General features: G+C 34.4%; 2 protein-coding genes and 1 pseudogene across 2 annotated transcripts in view; 1 reads left to right on the forward strand and 2 right to left on the reverse strand.

The window, feature by feature from the left end:
- LOC18105497 (probable plastid-lipid-associated protein 14, chloroplastic) lies at positions 1 to 14,005 on the reverse strand (annotated as a pseudogene).
- LOC127904336 (B3 domain-containing transcription factor NGA4-like) overlaps positions 8,146 to 19,382 on the forward strand; it is a 20,736-nt gene continuing 9,499 nt past the window's right edge. The window contains exon 1 of the mRNA XM_052447321.1: positions 8,146 to 8,431. Within this exon, the coding sequence (XP_052303281.1) occupies positions 8,180 to 8,431 (252 nt within the window). The 5' untranslated portion in view covers positions 8,146 to 8,179. The remainder of the gene's footprint in view (positions 8,432 to 19,382) is intronic.
- Positions 9,883 to 11,207, reverse strand: LOC112324370 (probable plastid-lipid-associated protein 14, chloroplastic). The gene is made up of 2 exons (XM_024586797.2): positions 11,057 to 11,207; positions 9,883 to 10,650 (listed from the first exon to the last, which is right to left on the reverse strand). Exons 1-2 carry the CDS (start codon positions 11,087 to 11,089, stop codon positions 10,015 to 10,017), a joined length of 669 nt encoding a protein of 222 aa, XP_024442565.1. The 5' UTR covers positions 11,090 to 11,207; the 3' UTR covers positions 9,883 to 10,014.

Consider the following 19,382-nt stretch of genomic DNA (forward strand, 5'->3'; position numbering starts at 1 on the left):
TTTAACTCGGAAATCTTTCAGGCTGTCTTCACTGGGTAGAATCATTTTTCAAATAAGCTTTATAACATTGTAACATTTGACAAGCCACTCAGACATCAGGCCGCACTGCATTTGGAAACGGTTGATCTTCAATTAATCGACTGTACAAATAAATTGCACGAGCAAGAACACAACAGCAATTTTTATCCACAGTTTGTACGCAATTGCTATCTACAGGTTTCATCAACACATAGATCTTGTAAATAAAAGAGCTGATCCATTGACCCCGCGCAGGACTAGCAGTCTGGAGTCCGGAGTCCACATATGTCCCACAGACGAGCCTAGAACAAGTGACCATAAATTAGAAGACGCCTTTGAAAGTAAGGGTGATGATACAAGTTATAATATCTTTGAGGCAACTAGACATAGACCCATATGACTCTTTGGAGAGAGCAAAAGAATTAATGAATCTACAAAAGCTACGAACAAAGCAGATAATTGCTAACCTTTGGCCTTGAATGAGCATTCGGCATCTCTATCAATTTGAACACACACACACACACACACATAGAGATAATGAGTTTACATGCAAACATTTAGTAGTACGAATAGAAATAGAAGCACAAATTAATTAGTAACACTAATTGTTCCATCTCATACTTGTGCTTCCGTAGAAAAACAGGGTACTTTCTAGGTTCACAAAGCCTCTGATAAATGATCAAGATGCATGGTTGCGCTACTCTATGCTCAGAACATGAAACTGTCAAAATTTCCAGCTAATCACTCTAAGGCACTGGCTTGAAAGAGTCACAACCGATGAATCCATCTGAATGACAATAGAGAACTAAGAGATGCTAACTGTAGACACACCTGGGGCTGCTTATAAATGTATTCCTCTGTAATTCGAACTGCAGTTGAGTTAAGAACCCATCTGATGATATCCATGGATGGCGCCACCGGCCATCTTGGTCCACACAGAAATGGATGCCTGAGGGCATCCAAACAACTGCAAAGCATATCAAAATGGTCATAATATGGTTTAAAAGGTTTGGTTGCATCTCTCTCAAATTAATTCAGATTCCATTCAATATGGTTAACCTCGTGTTGTCTTTACTATTGTCTAATAAGAGATGAACTGATGAATACCTTATTCTTTTTGAAGGTTTGGTTGCCAATAACAAGGATAAAAGGTTCCAACCAGCACCCCAGTTCCGATCAAGTATCTAAAAAACGAACTTAAACATCCTAATAATTCATGTGGCTTTTACTTATAAAAAACAATCTTTATAGTTATTGTGAAAGGTGTAGCTTAAAGTATGGTAATTTGCATTCGTACTACTTGGAGTCCAACATTTCCAGAAGGAGAATTCCTAACTCACGCAAGCATGAAGGTACAACTTCGTAATTAGGATCAGTACCAACACATGATGAGTAGTGCATGATGATACTATAGATTTTTTTTCATATTGAGCAAATAAAGCGACTGCCAATGCATTCCAGTCTTCAAGAAACTGGTAGAAATTAATGAGAGAAACTTGAGCTTATCCAGAGACATAATGCAAGTCAACAAAAATTCCACCAGGTTCTGGATTGATTAATCCAAAAAAAAAAGGGGTGGGGGGGGGGGGGGACTAGCATGTTGTACCTTCATGAGGAATGATTTGAACTTCATGAAAATTAATGGATCCATGAGTTCCCGCAGCACCATTTTTGCCATCATAGATCCTACACATCTTTTCAACATGGATGAAACAGAATTCAGTACATCAGTAGCTCTGCTAGCAGCGCTAACTGGATACACTATTTGGTCTATCGATCTATTCATACCTCATGTCAAATGCAATCATGTGTGGGAGGTGCACTAATTCAATGGTGCTGATTTATTCATGTCTTGTTTCGTTCCTCAATATTTGTGCTAATAAACCTTTCCTCAACCATAAGTCTAGAACCACCAAAATTTCCCATTATTCAATGCTGTTGAAGAGGATACCAAACTTTCAAAGCAGAATACCAGAAATAAAATTTGACTTCAATAGATAAACTGAAATTGTTGTGCATCAAGTGTTGTCATATCAGAAAGCATAAATCAACAAGAGTTTTCCTCAAACGCCCTTCTCCTTAAAGAATTTCTTTCCTTATTCTATATATATCAAATTTAATTCTAAATTCAGAGAATCTAAAATTAAAAAAAACAGCATAAGAGGGGGGAAAGCTTGCATTTACTTTAATATGCCTATCCACTGGGCTTATATGCACATTCTCCAGCCTCAACTCTATATCTGAAAGTCCGTGACTCTGCAAGTAGTTCACCTTAAGTAAGCAAAACAAACACCTTACACTGTAGTTGTGCACAACAAATGGCAACTATTTGTGCACAGATAATACAATTAAGATATAAATACTTGATACTCCAATCAAGAGATCCCTCATCAATATGCGTGTTATTCGCAACTGCCGATAGACAGCAGGTCCTCCAACAGTGTCATCTCCCACCCTCCTGATAGATTCCTCATCCAATGCAAGATTGGCTTCCAAGGTAGGAAGCCAATCTGATTGTTGAAGCCAATGTCTCAAAGAAAAACTACCATGATACTGCCATAAAATAAAAAGGAAGAGATAAATTTCACATCCCTAAACTCACAAATGGAAAAATTGAAATATGGGAAGAACTGCTTCCACACGCAACATGCAGAGAAATGAAGGCTTGTCCAATAAACGGAAAATCTCCAACAGGGGTCTCCTAGAAAGACTAACCTACCTAGCATAAACATCTAAATGGCTTCATACAACGAACATTTAATGCACACGCAATATAAAGATCTTACACAGAAACAGAACATACCCCATGTGCCAGAGTAAACGAACCACGGCCACTAGAAGGTGAAGTATAACCATAACTTGCATCGAATAAGAATGGTACATAAGTTTACGGCGAAACCAGCTTCTTCAACACCTAAAAACACTTTAACAACACGAAAGTTACACCAATATTCAAAACCTCAAATACCAAATAAAGAAAACTCCAAAACAAAGCCCCAAACCTCTACTGCTCGCATTCCTCTACGTTTTGCTTGAGTACTGATAAGTTTCCCAAACACAACTTTAATGTTATACAAAGGGCTGCAATTCCACATTATACTCATCACCTCCAATAATCACACAATATCAAAAAATCAAATAAGAAAAGAAAGCTAACCTATTAGAATCCTTCACTATTGCTTCAAAAACCACCTCATCCGCCTGAAAAAAACCCAATTCAGTTATCCATGCCATAATTAGCAGTGCTAAGAACAATCACTTTTGGACATTAAACACTATCCTTCCATCTCTTTCCGATTCCAACGGAGCCACGGCCTTACTCGGCGACGAACACCCCAGCACCGTCCCTACTTCTCTCCTAGAACAACTGCTTCTCACACCGATGATACTACCATTACTACGTCGTTAAATCAGTTTCATCGTCGACAAATTATCAGAAAGAGAACAGAATCCGACTCCATATATTGCCGCCGCCGTGTCGCTGTCGCCGCCGTCAATCGATCAATCCGTTACAACTCTAAGAATATTTTTTGATTCAGAGAGGAGTTAGTTAGCAGAAGGAAGGAGAGGAAAGGGTGAAGAAACAGAGAAGAGAGTGAGAGATGCGTGTAGGAATCCGTAGCCCTGGGCTTGGCTCGTGTCAACTTCTGTTTTTCCGAATATCTCCTACATTTCACCTCCTGTTATTTTTTGTGTTTTGCGTACGGTGCACACTCCTAGGTCCGCCACGTCACTTTTCGTTGTTTCCCACGTTTTTGTTTTGGAGCCAAAAAAATAATTCTATTATTATAGACTGTTATGCTCAAGGTTGTTAAACCGGGAATGTCTAATGAATTCAGTTGAAAAATTCGTAATTTATAGCTCGACTCTTTTTTAATTTTACTCGAGATTGAATTGACTTTTTAGTTATGTTAACTCTATTAAATATATATATATATAAATAAATGAAAAAATTATTCTCATTATCCATATTTTTTCAATTTGACTCCAGTTTTTATTTATAATTATAATTCTAGGTAAATATAATTTTTAAATTTAAATGAAAATATAAATTTTTCCTCATGTATAATATAATACAAACACTACAAATCTCTCTTCAAACATAATTTCTCTCTCCTAAGAAAACCCTAAATTGATTTCTCTTTTCCAATTGAAGAACAGATCTGGTGGAAATTTTATGGGCAAGGGGAAGTCAACAACCCAAAAGCTTTGAGCTAGTTATTTGGACTTTCTTACCTCTTTGATCTTTTATCCAGCCATGTGTACGGTTAAGAACTGGTTCAGGGGTGTGGTGGTGCTGGTTAATTACCCTTTGGATTGAAATAAACTACGGCGATAATTAGAAAAAAGTTATGTTTTGATCGCCCTAATCGAAATGACTTTTTGATAATTTTTTTTTTTTTTTTTGATAAGAGTGGTAGTTACTCCCTTCGAAGAGTTGTTGGGGTTCTGACATAACAGATATATCAAAAACTGTAGAAAGGCCCATCATATGTCCTCCTGGTGGGGTGTTTTAGTTTGTATTTTTTTTATTTTTAATGGTAATCAGAGATATTAACTAATACTTTAAAAGGTACATACTTTTTTTCATTTTTTTTTGTTTTTTTGTTTGTTGATTTTTTTTGTTTTGTCTTTCTTTTTTTTTTCCCACATTTTTTCCCTTTTTTCCTTTTTTTTGGGCTTTACATGTTTTTTTTTTCTTTTTTTCCAAGATTGTCTTTTTTTTTGTTTTTTATTCTTTTTTGTTTTTTTTTAAATTATCTTTGTCGATTTTTTTAATATTAAACTAGTTGAAAATTTAATTCTGTTGTTTTTTTTCTTTAAAACATTATGGATTACTACAATGTTTCCCTACATGATTTTGTTTTATGAATTTTTTTTTTCAAAATAGTCTTTGTCGATTTTGCGTCGTAGTTTTTTTCTTTAAAATATTGTGGATTGTTACAATGTTTCCCCATATGGTTTTTGTTTTGCTACAATGTTTCTCCACATGTTTTTTTTTAAATTATCTTTGTCAAAAAAATTTAATATTAAGTTGGTTGACAATTACAATTGTCGATTTCCTCACATGTTTTTTTTTTCAATTTTTTCTTTTTATTTTCCAAAATTATCTTCTTCTTTTTTTCATATTTTTGTGTTTTTTTTTAAATTGTTTTTGTTGATTTTATTTTTTTAATATGGAGCTAGTTGAAAATTTAACTTTGTAGTTTTTTCTCTTTAAAACACTATGGATTGCTACAGTGTTTCCCCACATGGTTTTTTTTTTCTTTTTTTTATGATTTTTGTTTGTTTTTTTTTTCTAGAATTGTCTTTGTCAATTTTATTTTTTTTATATTAAGCTGGTTGAGAATTTAGTTTCGTAGTTTTTTTCTTTAAAACACCGTGGATTGCTACAGTGTTCCCCCACATGATTTTTTTTTGTTATGATTTTTTTTAAAATTATCTTTATCGATTTTATTATTTTTAATATTGAGCTGGTTGAGAATTATAACTGTAGATTTCCTCATGAAACACTATAGATTGCTACAGTGTTTCCCTGCATGGTTTTTTTTCCTTTCAGTTTTTTTTGTTATGATTTTTTTCAAAATTTTCTTTGTTCATTTTATTTTTTAAATATTAATCTAGTTAAGAATTTAGCTTTATAGTTTTTTCCTTAAAAACATTGTAAATTGCAATAGTTTTTCTCCATATATTTTTTTTATTTTTTCCACAAACCCACAAAAACGCACAAGCATGCCACAAGCCCGCGACATCGCGCGGGTATGACATCTAGTTAATAAACTAGTTTTTGAAGAATAGTCAATGGTTTTTTTATCAGTTTTCATCGGCAACGTCAATTAACAAGAGTAGCTTAGAAATAAGGTTTATGTGTTGAATAATCAGTTAATCTCTTGATTCTATCGAGTTGATTATTTCTCAGTAAAGGTGGCTAATAACCAATACCTAGTGCCTGGTAAGCCAAAGTGGTTGGTGATTGATACCTATAATAGGTCTTTTTTTGTAAATTTACCGACTCTCTAATGCTTAAGTATTTGTTTTTAGAGAAAATGTCAATATCTATTAGAGAGATAGAATCTGAAAATATATATGCTAAAAATTCTATCAACTTGAAAAGATTGATTCTTTTCTTCTAAAAAATCAATAGGCCTTTATATAGTCCATGATTCTTATTTTTTTTATCGAGGAGAGGACCCCAAAGTCCTCCTTTTCTGATAGTATTAAAATATCTTTTATGTATTCAAGAGGAAAAAAAATCTCTAACTCATCACACAAAAAAGATCTTTGACTTATCACAGGAAAAAAGATCTCTGACTCATCAAATCTTGTGGTTCAATATGGAGCATGATAAGATTATTAGAGCCACATGTATTTAGGTTCAATGCTTGGTTGGTTCCAATGATGTTGAATCTTGTGTTCGTCAGATCCATGTATGTTTAGGCTCAACACTTAGTTGAACTCAAAGGTGTTGAGTCTGGTAGCTCTCTAGACCGATTTATACATATTTGGGCTCAGCGCTTGACTAAACCTAAGGATGCTAAGTCAAGTAGCTAGCTAGACTCATCTATATTTAGGCTCAAAAGGATGTTGGGTCTGGTAGCTCGGTAGATTAATATATGTTTGGGCTCAGTACTTGACTGAACCTAAAAATGCTAAATCTGGTAGCTCACCACACCGACCTATATATTTGGGTTCAGTGCTTGGTTAAACCCAAAAATACTGGGTCAGGTAGCTCATCAGACCCATCTATCTATATATGAGCTCAAAAAGATGCTGGGTCTGGTAGCTCGCCAGATTTATACATGCTTGAACTCAATGCTTGATTAAATTTAAAAATACTAAATTTAGTAATTTACTAAACTCATATATACTTAAACTCAGTAATTAGCTATACTTAATGACATTAGGATATCACCTTACCTTTATTTCCTTAATTTGAACATGGTTTTTAGATAAATAACATGCTGATCTATCACTGCATCGAATAACTTTGTAAAATCAAAACATTTTATGTAACTTAATTACATAAACAACAACATTTCACTTGCTTTTTTATATAAAAAGCAAAAATTGGCTCGACCTGCTTAGCATCTATTAGTGCAAGAAATGGCAATCCATCTAAATTTTTATCATTAAACTATGTACTAGTTATGCGGATGAAAGTTGTGTGTGTTAAAAGACCAATAATGATACGGGTTGCGGTTTTTTTTTTTTTTAAATAGTTGTGATTTTATATATATATATATATATATATATATATATATATATATATATATATATATATATATATACTGTAAGATGAATTTTTATATGTAAAGAAATTTGAAATAAAATCATACATGGGCAATAGTATAAAAAAAAACTATTAACCTAATCAAATAATCTTTTTCTTTATAATTAAAAAAAAAAAGAGCTATCACAACATATCTTCAATACTCAAGACACCACCGGGAGAAACCTCATGAAGTAAATTGCGTGATTGATTTTTGGTTAAAATTCCATGTTTTATTAGTTTTTTTATTTATTTAATGGTCACATCAATTCAGACTTCAGAGTCTTGACAACGTAGGGATTGCCTCGCTTGTAGCTAGCAATAGACATGGATTTGTTTTTCTTTTTTTCTTATCATTCTTCTTTATATCTTTTTTTTATCGGAATATATATAACATTCTGGACTTAATGGAAATATTTTTTTTTTAATTTAACATGAGTATCAGCTTGCGTGTACTTTGACTAATCCTACATACCCTAAAATTATCGACTATATAAATCTATAATGATCATTATATAAACAATTATAAAATTAAAAATTAAAAATACAAAAAAAACAAATATTTTAATTTCAAATTTTTATCACAAATATCATGTAGATGGTTTTAATGTCAACATTCTTGACTGGCTACTAGCTAGCATTTTTTTTTTCGTCCTTGCCATCTACCGAGATCGCACGATTAATATTATATATATATATAACAGTATACGCGCTATCGCGCGATATCGCGTGGTGGATAAATCATGCTAGCTTTTTACGTAGCAACCTTTACTTTAATTGAAGTGGAGGTAGGTCCTGGTGGTTCCTTATAAATACGGAAATGGAAAGCTCCCACAAACAAGAAGAAACTCATTTCATTTGCTTTGCTTTTGCTTTTGCTTGTCCTCGAAAATGGAAAACTTCTGGAAGATCCTCAGAAAGACTGATGCTAAGAAGAGGCTGTCAGTTCCTATCAGCTTTCTCAGGTCTCTTCCACCTTTCAAACTAGGCAGCCATGCCGTCACGTTTGAAGCTACAGACGAGAAAGGCGAAGCTTGGGCCTTTCAATGCTCCATCCGCAAGAGAGGACAGTACCCGAAGCCAGTCCTCACAAGAGGTTGGGTTGCATTCGTTAAGAGCAAGAAGCTACAAGTTGGTGACAAGGTCAGGTTTATGAAACATAAGAACCGAGCTACTGCAGCAATCTCTTACAAAGTTCGTGTTGAAAAGGAAATCAAGGTCTTTGGTGCTATATTTGGCTATGCACGGATCTAATCCATTTCCCTAATTAATAGCTCTGTAAGTCAAGCTAGCAAATAATAGTGAATGAATTGGAGCCATGTTTCCCTCTTAGGGGACATGTTAGATTTCTATATAAGTTGGGTGAGTTTCAAGTTTCTTGAATTCTCATATATTTGTGCTGCTTCTGCAATTAGTATGTTTAACTTTGAAAAGCCATCCCATCTGCTAAGGTCTCTCAAGATGTTTCCTTCTGCACCTTTCTTTCAAGAATATGGAATTAGTACTGATCTCTGAATAACGCAATAAGTAGCTCGCGAGGCCACTTCTCATGCAAGGGTACGTAGTAGTAGTAATGTGGTATATGTGGTTGCGCTCTTGCATATGAAATGAGAATTATTTTGCATATTCGGCATCTTGACGAAAGAAAGTAACGATGTTGGCTTAAATCCGTTGCGTGATTGGCTCTATAAGAGGTATTATTTCATGTTTAAAATTATGATATCAAAGTGGGGGTTTGATAAAATCATAGAGCATTAATTGGTGACGAGGAGGCTTGTTGGTTCGATCAGGGAATCCTCGTCACAAAACTATAAAAATGGCACTCGTGCGGTTCGTTTCTTTATTGGCTTACAATGGCGCTATGGTCACGGTGATGGTGAGAATGGTGGCCGCCTACAAAACGAAGAACAAGACCAAATCCACCCTGGGCCCTACCACATGCATATTTTTATGACATTAAAGTTTTTACAAAAATAGTCTTATGATTCTCGTTGCGATAATCTGATACTTCGCATCTGGGTGATGAGATGCTGTCAATTTTTTCATTAAAATAATGTTGCTTTTATTTATTTATTATTGATCCGATTAGTTCCAACAGGTCACTAAAATTCCGGTCACATTGAAATGATTTGTCCGTAATAATATTCAATAAAAAAAAAAACCCAGCCCTAATCTATGCCTTGAATTTTCCGAATTAATCAACAAAGCCAGGTAGAGTTTAACAGCTATAATCATTCATGACTAAGAAAGCCATTATCACAAGTGAAATAAAGACTACATGACATTTAGGTTATAATTGGATTGACATGAGCAATAAATCTTAAAGGTGTGTGTTCGACTGGTAATATATAGCCATAGCATCATTTTAGGTCGGAATGGTTCGTGGCTGCAAAATCGATTGAGCATGAACGTACCAAAGCAGAATTCAGCTGTTCCCCTGCTGATGGTTTTATAGTCTGTTTGGTATCATCTTCACTACCTCTGGCTGTCTTCTTATTAAGTTTTAGCCACATTAAGGGTAGAATCATTTTTCAAATAAAGCTTTATAACATTGCAACATTTGACAAGCCACTCAGACATCAGGCCGCACTGCATTTGGAAAAGGTTGATCTTCTTCGATTAATCGACTGTACAAATTACACGAGCAAGAGCACAACAGCTAATTACACTCCCAACAGCAATTTCTATCTACAGTACTTGCGCGCAATGGCTATATACTGGTTTCATCAACACATAGATCTTGTAAATAAGAGAGCTGATTCACTGACCCCGCGCAGGACTAGCAGTCTGGAGTCCACATATGTTCCGCAGGCGAGCCTAGACAAATCAAACATCTCAGGAGGAACTTGCACGCAAAGTTCTTGAACTATACTGCTTGGTGTAACATCATTTTGATTAAGGTTGTCCCCGAGACTCATTGTCACCTCAATGTCAGCTGAAACAAGTTTGGCCACTGGAAGGCTCGATGGAAACTCCTTATACGGGACAAGTTTCCTCCATTTTTTAGCTGACAATTTCTGGGCTAAAGAATCTTGATTGTTTGGTTGCCCAAAGGATAACTTCTCCGATGTCTTTTCCTCCTTAAGATACAACCGTCTCCCAGATGTCAACCGGAACAAAGAGTTTACTTCCAATTTTCCAGTTATACCACTTTTGTCATGAGGCCAGTCTCGACCATTCATGACCATGAAGCCAATGTCCGATGTGAAGGAAATACTAGTATTTAATTTTGATGCTCTATTTATAGCTAGATAAACGTCACCAATCAGGACAAGAGCAGAAGGCTGACGAAGGGTCAATCCTATTTGTCTCCCAGTACAGTATAATAGACGCAGTTTTCCTGGAAGCAACTCCAACCAGTTCTGCACATTGAAGTAGAGCAGAAATTTCAATATTGAGTAACCCTTGAGAATAATCAATCAATAAAACGTTTCATGTTCTACCAGAAGGAAGAATCCAAAGAATATTGGCTGATGAAGAAGTACAACAGCTAAAGAACCAAATAAGTTTCTAGCTTCTTTTTCTTTATATTGTATCAATGCATTTAGCAGTTAGACCATTTCACATAAAGTGTTCACGTAACAAAACGAGAGAGTAAATGGCAAAGAACAAGTGACCATAAATTAGAAGAAGCCTTTGACAGTAAGGGTGATGATACAAGTTATAATATCTTTGAGGCAACCAGACATAGATCCATATGACTCTTTGGAGAGAGCAAAAGAATTAATGAATCTACAAAAGCTACGAACAAAGCAGATAATTGCTAACCTTTGGCCTTGAATGAGCATTCAGCATCTCCATCAATTCGATAAAACAGGAAAGCCTATTACGCTATCACAACAAAATTCACCCGTCAGTTTACATTGCCAATGTAATGTCACTGCGAGCTATAAACCAACACCAGATATATAATGAGTTTACATGCAAACATTTAGTAGTTCACATAGAAATAGAAGCACAATAAGATATCTTTCAAGTAACAGGAAATTAAAGTACGGTAATTTGCATTCGTACTACTTACTTGGAGTCCAACATTTCCAGATGGAGAATTCCTACTGAGGATTTGCAATAAAAACTCACGCAAGCATGAAGGTACAACTTTGTAAATAGGATCTGTACCAACACATGATGAGTAGTGCATGATGATACTATAGGATATTTTTTCATATTGAACAAATAAAGCGACTGCCAATGCATTCCAGTCTTCAAGAAACTGGTAGAAATTAATGAAGAGAAACTTGAGCTTATTCAGAGACGTAATGCAAGTCAACAAAAATTCCACCAGGTTCTGGATTGATTAATCCAAAAAAAAAAGGGGTAGGGGGGTGGGACTAGCATGTTGTACCTTCATGAGGAATGATTTGAACTTCATGAAAATTAATGGATCCATGAGTTCCCGCAGCACCATTTTTGCCATCATAGATCCTACACATCTTTTCAACATGGATGAAACAGAATTCAGTACATCAGTAGCTCTGCTAGCAGCGCTAACTGGATACACTATTAGGTCTGTCTATCTATTCATACCTCATGTCAAATGCAATCATGTGTGGGAGGTGCACTAATTCAATGGTGCTGATTTATTCATGTCTTGTTTCATTCCTCAATATTTGTGCTAATAAACCTTTCCTCAACCATAAGTCTAGAACCACCAAAATTTCCCATTATTCAATGCTGTTGAAGAGGTACCAAACTTTCAAAGCAGAATACCAGAAATAAAATTTGACTTCAATAGATAAACTGAAATTGTTGTGCATCAAGTGTTGTCATATCAGAAAGCATAAATCAACAAGAGTTTTCCTCAAACGCCCTTTTCCTTAAAGAATTTCTTTCCTTATTCTATATATATCAAATTTAATTCTAAATTCAGAGAATCTAAAATTAAAAAAACAGCATAAGAGGGGGGAAAGCTTGCATTTACTTTAATATGCCTATCCACAGGGCTTATATGCACATTCTCCAGCCTCAACTCTATATCCGAAAGTCCATGACTGTGCAAGTAGTTCACCTTAAGTAAGCAAAACAAACACCTTACACTGTAGTTGTGCACAACAAATGGCAACTATTTGTGCACAGATAATACAATAATACAATTAAGATATACATACTCCAATCAAGAGATCCCTCATCAATGTGTGTTATTTGCAACTGCCGAGAGACAGCAGGTCCTCCAATGGTGTCATCTCCCACCCTCCTGACAGATTCCTCATCCAATGGAAGATTGGCTTCCAAGGTAGGAAGCCAATCTGATTGTTGAAGCCAATGTTTCAAAGAAAAACTGTGTTATTTGCAACTGACGAGAGACAGCAGGTCCTCCAACGGTGTCATCTCCCACCCTCCTGACAGATTCCTCATCCAATGCAAGATTGGCTTCCAAGGTAGGAAGCCAATCTGATTGTTGAAGCCAATGTCTCAAAGAAAAACTACCATGATACTGCCATAAAATAAAAAGGAAGAGATAAACTTTCACATCCCTAAACTCACAAATGGAAAAATTGAAACATGGGAAGAACGTCCTAGAAACAGAATATAAAATCTCCAACAGGGCTTCACACAGCGAAACATTTAATGCATACGCAATATCTAAACCTTACACAGAAACAGAACATACCCCATGTGCCAGAGTAAACGAACCACGGCCACTAGAAGGTGAAGAAATATAACCATGAAATTGCATCGAATAAGAATGGTAAATAAGTTTACGGCGAACCAGCTTCTTCAACACCTAAAAACACTTTAACAACACCAAAGTTACACCAATATTCAAAACCTCAAATACCAAATAAAGAAAACTCCAAAACAAAGCCCCAAACCGCTATTGCTCGCATTCCTCTACGTTTTGCTTGAGTACTGACAAGTTTCCTAAGCACAACTTTAATGTTATCCAAAGGGCTGCAATTCCACATTATACTCATCACCTCCAATAATCACACAATATCAAAAAATCGAATAAGAAAAGAAAGCTAACCTATTAGAATCCTTCACTATTGCTTCAAAAACCACCTCATCCGCCTAAAAAAACCCCAATTCAGTTATCCATGCCATAATTAGCAGTGCTAAGAACAATCATTTTTGGACATTAAGCACTATCCTTAGTGATAATAACCGAAAATCACAACGAAATTAACAATATTTAACAGATAAAGATTAAAAAAAAAAATTGAAGTAGACTTTTCTGGCTTACCCGGCCACCAAGGCCAATACTGACACGATCAAGCACCTTAAAATCAGACATCTTGAACCTCATAACATTTCCTCCTCCTCCTCAATCACACATCTCCTTCCATCTCCTTCCGATTCCAACGGAGTCACGGCCTTACTCGGCGACGAACACCCCAGCACCGTCCCTACTTCTCTCCTAGAACAACTGCTTCTCGCACCGATGATACTACCATTACTACGTCGTTTAGTCAGTTTCATCGTCGACAAATTATCAGAAAAAGAACAGAATCCGACTCCATATATTGCGGCCGCCGTCGTTGTCGCCGCCGTCAATCGATCAATCCGTTAGAACTCTAAGAACATTTTTTGATTCAGAGACGAGTTAGTTAGCAGAAGGAATGAGAGGAAAGTGTGAAGAAATAGAGAAGAGAGTGAGAGATGCGTGAAGGAATCCGGAGCCCTGGGCTAGCCTCGTGTCAGCTTTTGTTTTTCCGAATATCTCCTAAATTTCACCTCCTGTTATTTTTTATGTTTTGCGTACGCTGCACACTCCTATCTCCGCCACGCCACTTTTCGTTGTTTCCCAAAGAATTATTATTAATTATTAATTAACAATACCAAAGTTTTAAGACCCGGCCCGGTCCAAGGCTCGGGTTCCGGGTTTTGGCCGGGTCTCCGGGTTTGACCAGGTCGGCCGGGTCAATTCTTTAAAAAAAAAATCAAAACGACGTTGTTTTAGTAAAAAAAAAACAAAAGTCAACGGGTTTGTCACCGGGTCTTGACCGGGTCAGCCGGGTCACACCGGGTTTTTCCTTCCCCTGTTTTTTCGTCAACCCGGCCCGGTTCCAGCCCCGGGTCGGCCGGGTCCCGGGTCGACCCACCGGGCCGGGCCAGGTTTCAAAACTATGAACAATACTCTAAATAATGTCCAAACCACTATTTCCCAACACCAAAATCATTTTAGATTACAACAATAATTTATATTTTTTATAATTTTTTTTATCCATTTTTCATTTTTTTTTTACTTTTTTTTTACACTTTTTATTTTTTTTATTTTTTTTCCCCAAAATTATTTTTGTCAATTTTAATTTTTTAATATTGAGCTGGTTAAAAATTTTGCTTTGTAATTTTTTTCCTTTAAAATACTATGGATTGCTACGGTGTTTTTCCACATGGTTTTTCTATTTTATTTTTTTATTTTTAAAATTATATTTGTCGATTTTACTTTTTTAATATTAAGCTGATTAAGAATTTAGTTTTGTAATTTTTTTCTTTAAAACATTGTTGATTGCTACAGTTTTTTTTCACATGGTTTTTTTTATTTGTTTTTTTATGATTTTCTCCAAAATTATCTTTTTTAATTTTATTTTTTAATATTGAGCTGGTTAAAAATTACAGTTACAATATATAAGGGAAGCACTGTAGCTTTCCTCGCAAATTACTGTGGATTGCTACAATGTTTTTTCCCACATAGTTTTTTTTTGTTTTTTTTTAAATTATCTTTGTTAATTTTATTTTTTGATATTAAGCTGGTTATGAATTACAATTAAGTAATAAGCTAAAGGGTGTAGGGAATTCACTGTTCACCCACGCCCAATGCATTGTGGATTACAATAGTAATCCACAGTGCATTCCTCTCTTTTTTTTTCATTCTTTTTTTTTTCAAATTTCCCCCTTTTTTTCCAAAATGACTTTTCTTTTTTTTTTTTCCAACTTTTTTCTTTTTTTTTGTTTATTTTTTTCAAAATTATCTTTGTCGATTTTACTTTTTTAATATTGAGCTGGTTAAAAATTTTGCTTTGTAATGTTTTTCCTTTAAAATACTGCGAATTGCTACGGTGCTTTTTCACATGGTATTTCTATTTTATTTTTTGATTTTTCATAATTATATTTGTTGATTTTATTTTTTTCAATATTGAGCTGATTGATAATTTAGTTTTGTAATTTTTTTCTTTAAAACATTGTTGATTGCTTACAGTGTTTCTCCGCATGGTTTTTTTTTTGTTTTGTTTTTTGATGATTTTATCCGAAATTAACGTTTTTTGATTTTATTTTTTAATATTGGACTGGTTAAAAATTACAGTTACAATATGTGAGAAAAACACTGTAACTTTCCTCGCAAATTACTGTGAATTGCCATAGTGTTTTTTCGCACAAGGTTTTTTTCCAGTTTCTTTTATGTTTTCTTTTTTTGTAATATTTTTTTCCAAAATTATCTTTGTCAATTTTATTTTTTTAATATTGAGCTGGTTAGAATTTAACTTTGTAATAAAGCTTAATCATGTGGAGAAAGCATTGTACCTTTTCTCACAAAACACTATGAATTGCTAGAGTGTCTCTCAACATAGTTTTTTTTTTCTTATGATTTTTTCAAAATTATCTTTGTTCATTTTATTTTTTTAATATTGAGCTGGTTGAGAATTATAATTACAAGTCATTACAAATAAGGCTAAATCATGTGGGGAAGCATTGTAGCTTTCATCACAAAACATTGTGAATTGCTACAATGTTTCCAACATGGTTTTTTTGTTATTTTTTTTCTAAAATTGTATTTGTCGATTTTATTTTTTTAATATTGAGCTTATTGAGAATTTATCTTTGTAATTTTTTTTCTTTAAAACACTGTGAATTGTTGCAGTGTTTCCAACATGATATTTTTTTATTTTTTCCAAAATTATTTTTGTCGATTTTTTTTAATATTGAGCTGGTTAAAAATTATAATTACAATAAAGCTAAATCATATCGGGAAAGCGTTGTAGCTTTTCTCACAAAACACTGTGAATTGCTACAGTATCTCTCTAAATGGTTTTTTTATGATTTTTTTTCTAAAATAGTCTTTGTTGAATTTATTGGAGAAAACACTATAGTTTTCCTCACAAAACATTGTCAATTGCTACAACGTTTTTCCTCATGGGTTTTTTTTCCTTCCAAAATTATCTTTGTTGTTTTTTTTTTTAATATTAAGTTGGTAGAGAATTTAGCTTTGTAATTTGTTTTCTTTTTATTAACAGAAAAGCTAAAAAATACGGCGAAAACAATCATTTTGTTCAGTCTCTAAGTTTTTGATTACCAAAACAACTTTTTTTTCCCATCATGAAATATTGGCTTCATCATACCTTTATTTTTATTACTTATCTAGCGCTGGTTCACAATTATAACACTATCAAGTACATTTGTTTTATAAAGCCGCGGCAGCGCGCGGGCATGCCATCTCGTCAATACTCTAAATGGTGTGGGGGAATCACTGTTCCCCCACACCCAAAATAACTATGGATTACAACAGTAATCCACAGTGCATCCATCATTTTCTTTTTCTTTTTGCATTTTTTCATTTTGTTTTCCAACTTTTCCATTTTTTTTCAACTTTCCTCTGTTTTTTTATTTTTGCATTTATTTTTTCTTTTTTTTTCCAAAATTATTTTTGTTGATTTTACTTTTTAAATATTGAGCTGGTTAAAAATTTTGCTTTGTAATTTTTTTCCTTTAAAATACTGTTGATTCCTTTAAATTTTGCTTTCTATTTTATTTTTTTATTTTTCAAAATTATATTTGTCAATTTTTTTTAATATTGAGCTGATTAAGAATTTAGTTTTGTAATTTTTTTTAAAAAAAACATTGTTGATTGCTACAGTGTTTCTCCGCACGGTTTTTTTTTGGATTTTCTCCGAAATTATCTTTTTTTATTTTATTTTTTAATATTGAGTTGGTTAAAAATTACAGTTACAATATGTGAGGAAAGCACTGTAACTTTCGTCGCAAATTACTGTGGATTGCTACACTATTTTTTCCCACATGGTTTTTTTTTGTTTCGTTATGTTTTTCCCTAAAATTATCTTTGTCAATTTTATTTTTTAAATATTAAGTTGGTTAAGAATTGCAATTACAAGTAAATACAAGTTTTTCCTCACAAAACACTATAGATTGATATAGTTTTTCCTCACATGGTTTTTTTTTCCATTTTCTTTTGTGTTTTTTTTTTGTAATATGTTTTTTCAAAATTATCTTCGTCGATTTTTTTTCATATTGAGTTGGTTAGAATTTAACTTTGTAATAAAGCTTAATCATGTGGGGAAAGCATTGTGGATTTCCTCACAAAATATTGTGGATTACTACAGTGTCTCTCCACATGATTGTTTTTTCTTATAATTTTTTTCAAATTATCTTTGTCAATTTGATTTTTTTTAATATTGAGTTGTTTGAAAATTACAATTACAAGTCATTACAAATAAGACTAAATCATGCGGGGAAGCATTGTAGCTTTCATCACAAAACACAGTGAATTGCTATAGTGTTTCCAACATGATTTTTTTCCCTTTCGTTTGGTGTTTTTTTGTTATTTTTTTCTAAAATTATCTCTGTCGATTTTTTTTAATATTGAGCTAATTAAAAATTTAGCTTTGTAATTTTTTCTTCTTTAAAACACTTTGAATTGTTATAGTGTTTTCCCATATGATTTTTTTATTATTTTTTTAAAATTATCTTTGTCGATTTTTTTTTAATATTGAATTGGTTAAGAATTATAATTACTGTGGCACATCACCCGCGCGGCTTTGGCGGGTGATTTTCATTCGTTTCGTTGATTTGATTCGTTGGGAGTCGCCACCTAGTATTTAATTGAGGAGTACTAGGAAACCCGGGTGTACTGGTCTTGTCAGATATTCACGGGTAAGGGACTTGTTGTGGTTAGGGAAGGTATTAGCACCCCTAGCGCACCCTACCTGAGGTAAGCTGCTTCGCGATTTGATGTAATTTAAAATTTTTGAAAGTTGTCTTGCTAATGAATTAAAAATAGAAGAAAAGTTCTCCTCGGTAAGGAGATCCTTATCTTATCGGATAAAAAAACCATATTGCTCTAGCATCAATAAAAACAAAACAAATTTTTCTGTTTAATATCAAGAATGCATTTTACGTATAAGATTAAAATCCTCAATACCAAAAAAAAAATATTTTTTGATATTTGTTTTTTGAAATATAAACCAAATTCAATGCAAACTAAAACATTTAATTTTTTTATTTCTTTTTAATTTTATCATAGCTACACATACATAAAAATAATAACAAAACACCTACTCAAATACTTTACTTTTACTATGTCTAAGCACACACCCATTACATAATTACAAATCAATCAAAATTTAAAATAAAACAAACAGTACATTAAACAAAACAAAAAAAATACAAAATAGCCCCAAAACAATCTGGGATAACAGGGAAAGCCTTCTGCACCACCAAAACAGCAGCAGTGCGTCTCCTCCACGCGCCACCGTCACTGGCGGCGCGTGGGTTCACGTGCCGCCGCAAAAAAAAACAGGCAGCAGGGGAGATCCAAAGCGGCTTCTCCCTTCTTCCTCACCGACAGTGACTGCTACCTCTACCTGCAACAAGAAACACAAAAAAAAGGCCACAAACAGTTGATTTTAGCTTTTTCTTTCTTTGTTTTTCAGATCTGCATTTCTCATTTCTCCTTCTTCGGACCTACTTCTTGCGGGTCAGTTTGTTATGGGTTTCGTCTTCTTCTCCTTTGCTTCGGGTGGCAGGACTGGCGATTGTAGAGGGGGGCAGCGGCGTTGATGATCTCCACTCCTGTTGGTTGTCGCGGCGGTTGGGTTTGCTGCTAGAGGAAGAAGGCGTTGCTGCACGAGGAGAGGGATGTCGTGTCCGGTCCGTCATTGAGGTCAAAAGTGAGGGAATAGTCGAGGTCTGTAAGATACTGAATCTCCAAGTGATGGCAGCGCTGTTGTGGCTGTTGGGTGGAGGATTTGGGTCTGTGGGGGCTGTGAGGGGTTGTCTTGTGGCCGGCTGGTTCTCTGTGGGGGGCTGGTTGAGAGAGGAGAGGCTGGGAGAGGGAAGGTGAATATGGTCGGGGGGAGCGGCCACGAAAGAAGCAAAATCGAGAACTAGTGGGGGGCAGCGGTTGCTCTTTTTGTTTTTT

The sequence above is a fragment of the Populus trichocarpa genome, chromosome 15, assembly GCF_000002775.5.
Source record: "Populus trichocarpa isolate Nisqually-1 chromosome 15, P.trichocarpa_v4.1, whole genome shotgun sequence".
Classification (NCBI taxonomy): domain Eukaryota; kingdom Viridiplantae; phylum Streptophyta; class Magnoliopsida; order Malpighiales; family Salicaceae; genus Populus; species Populus trichocarpa.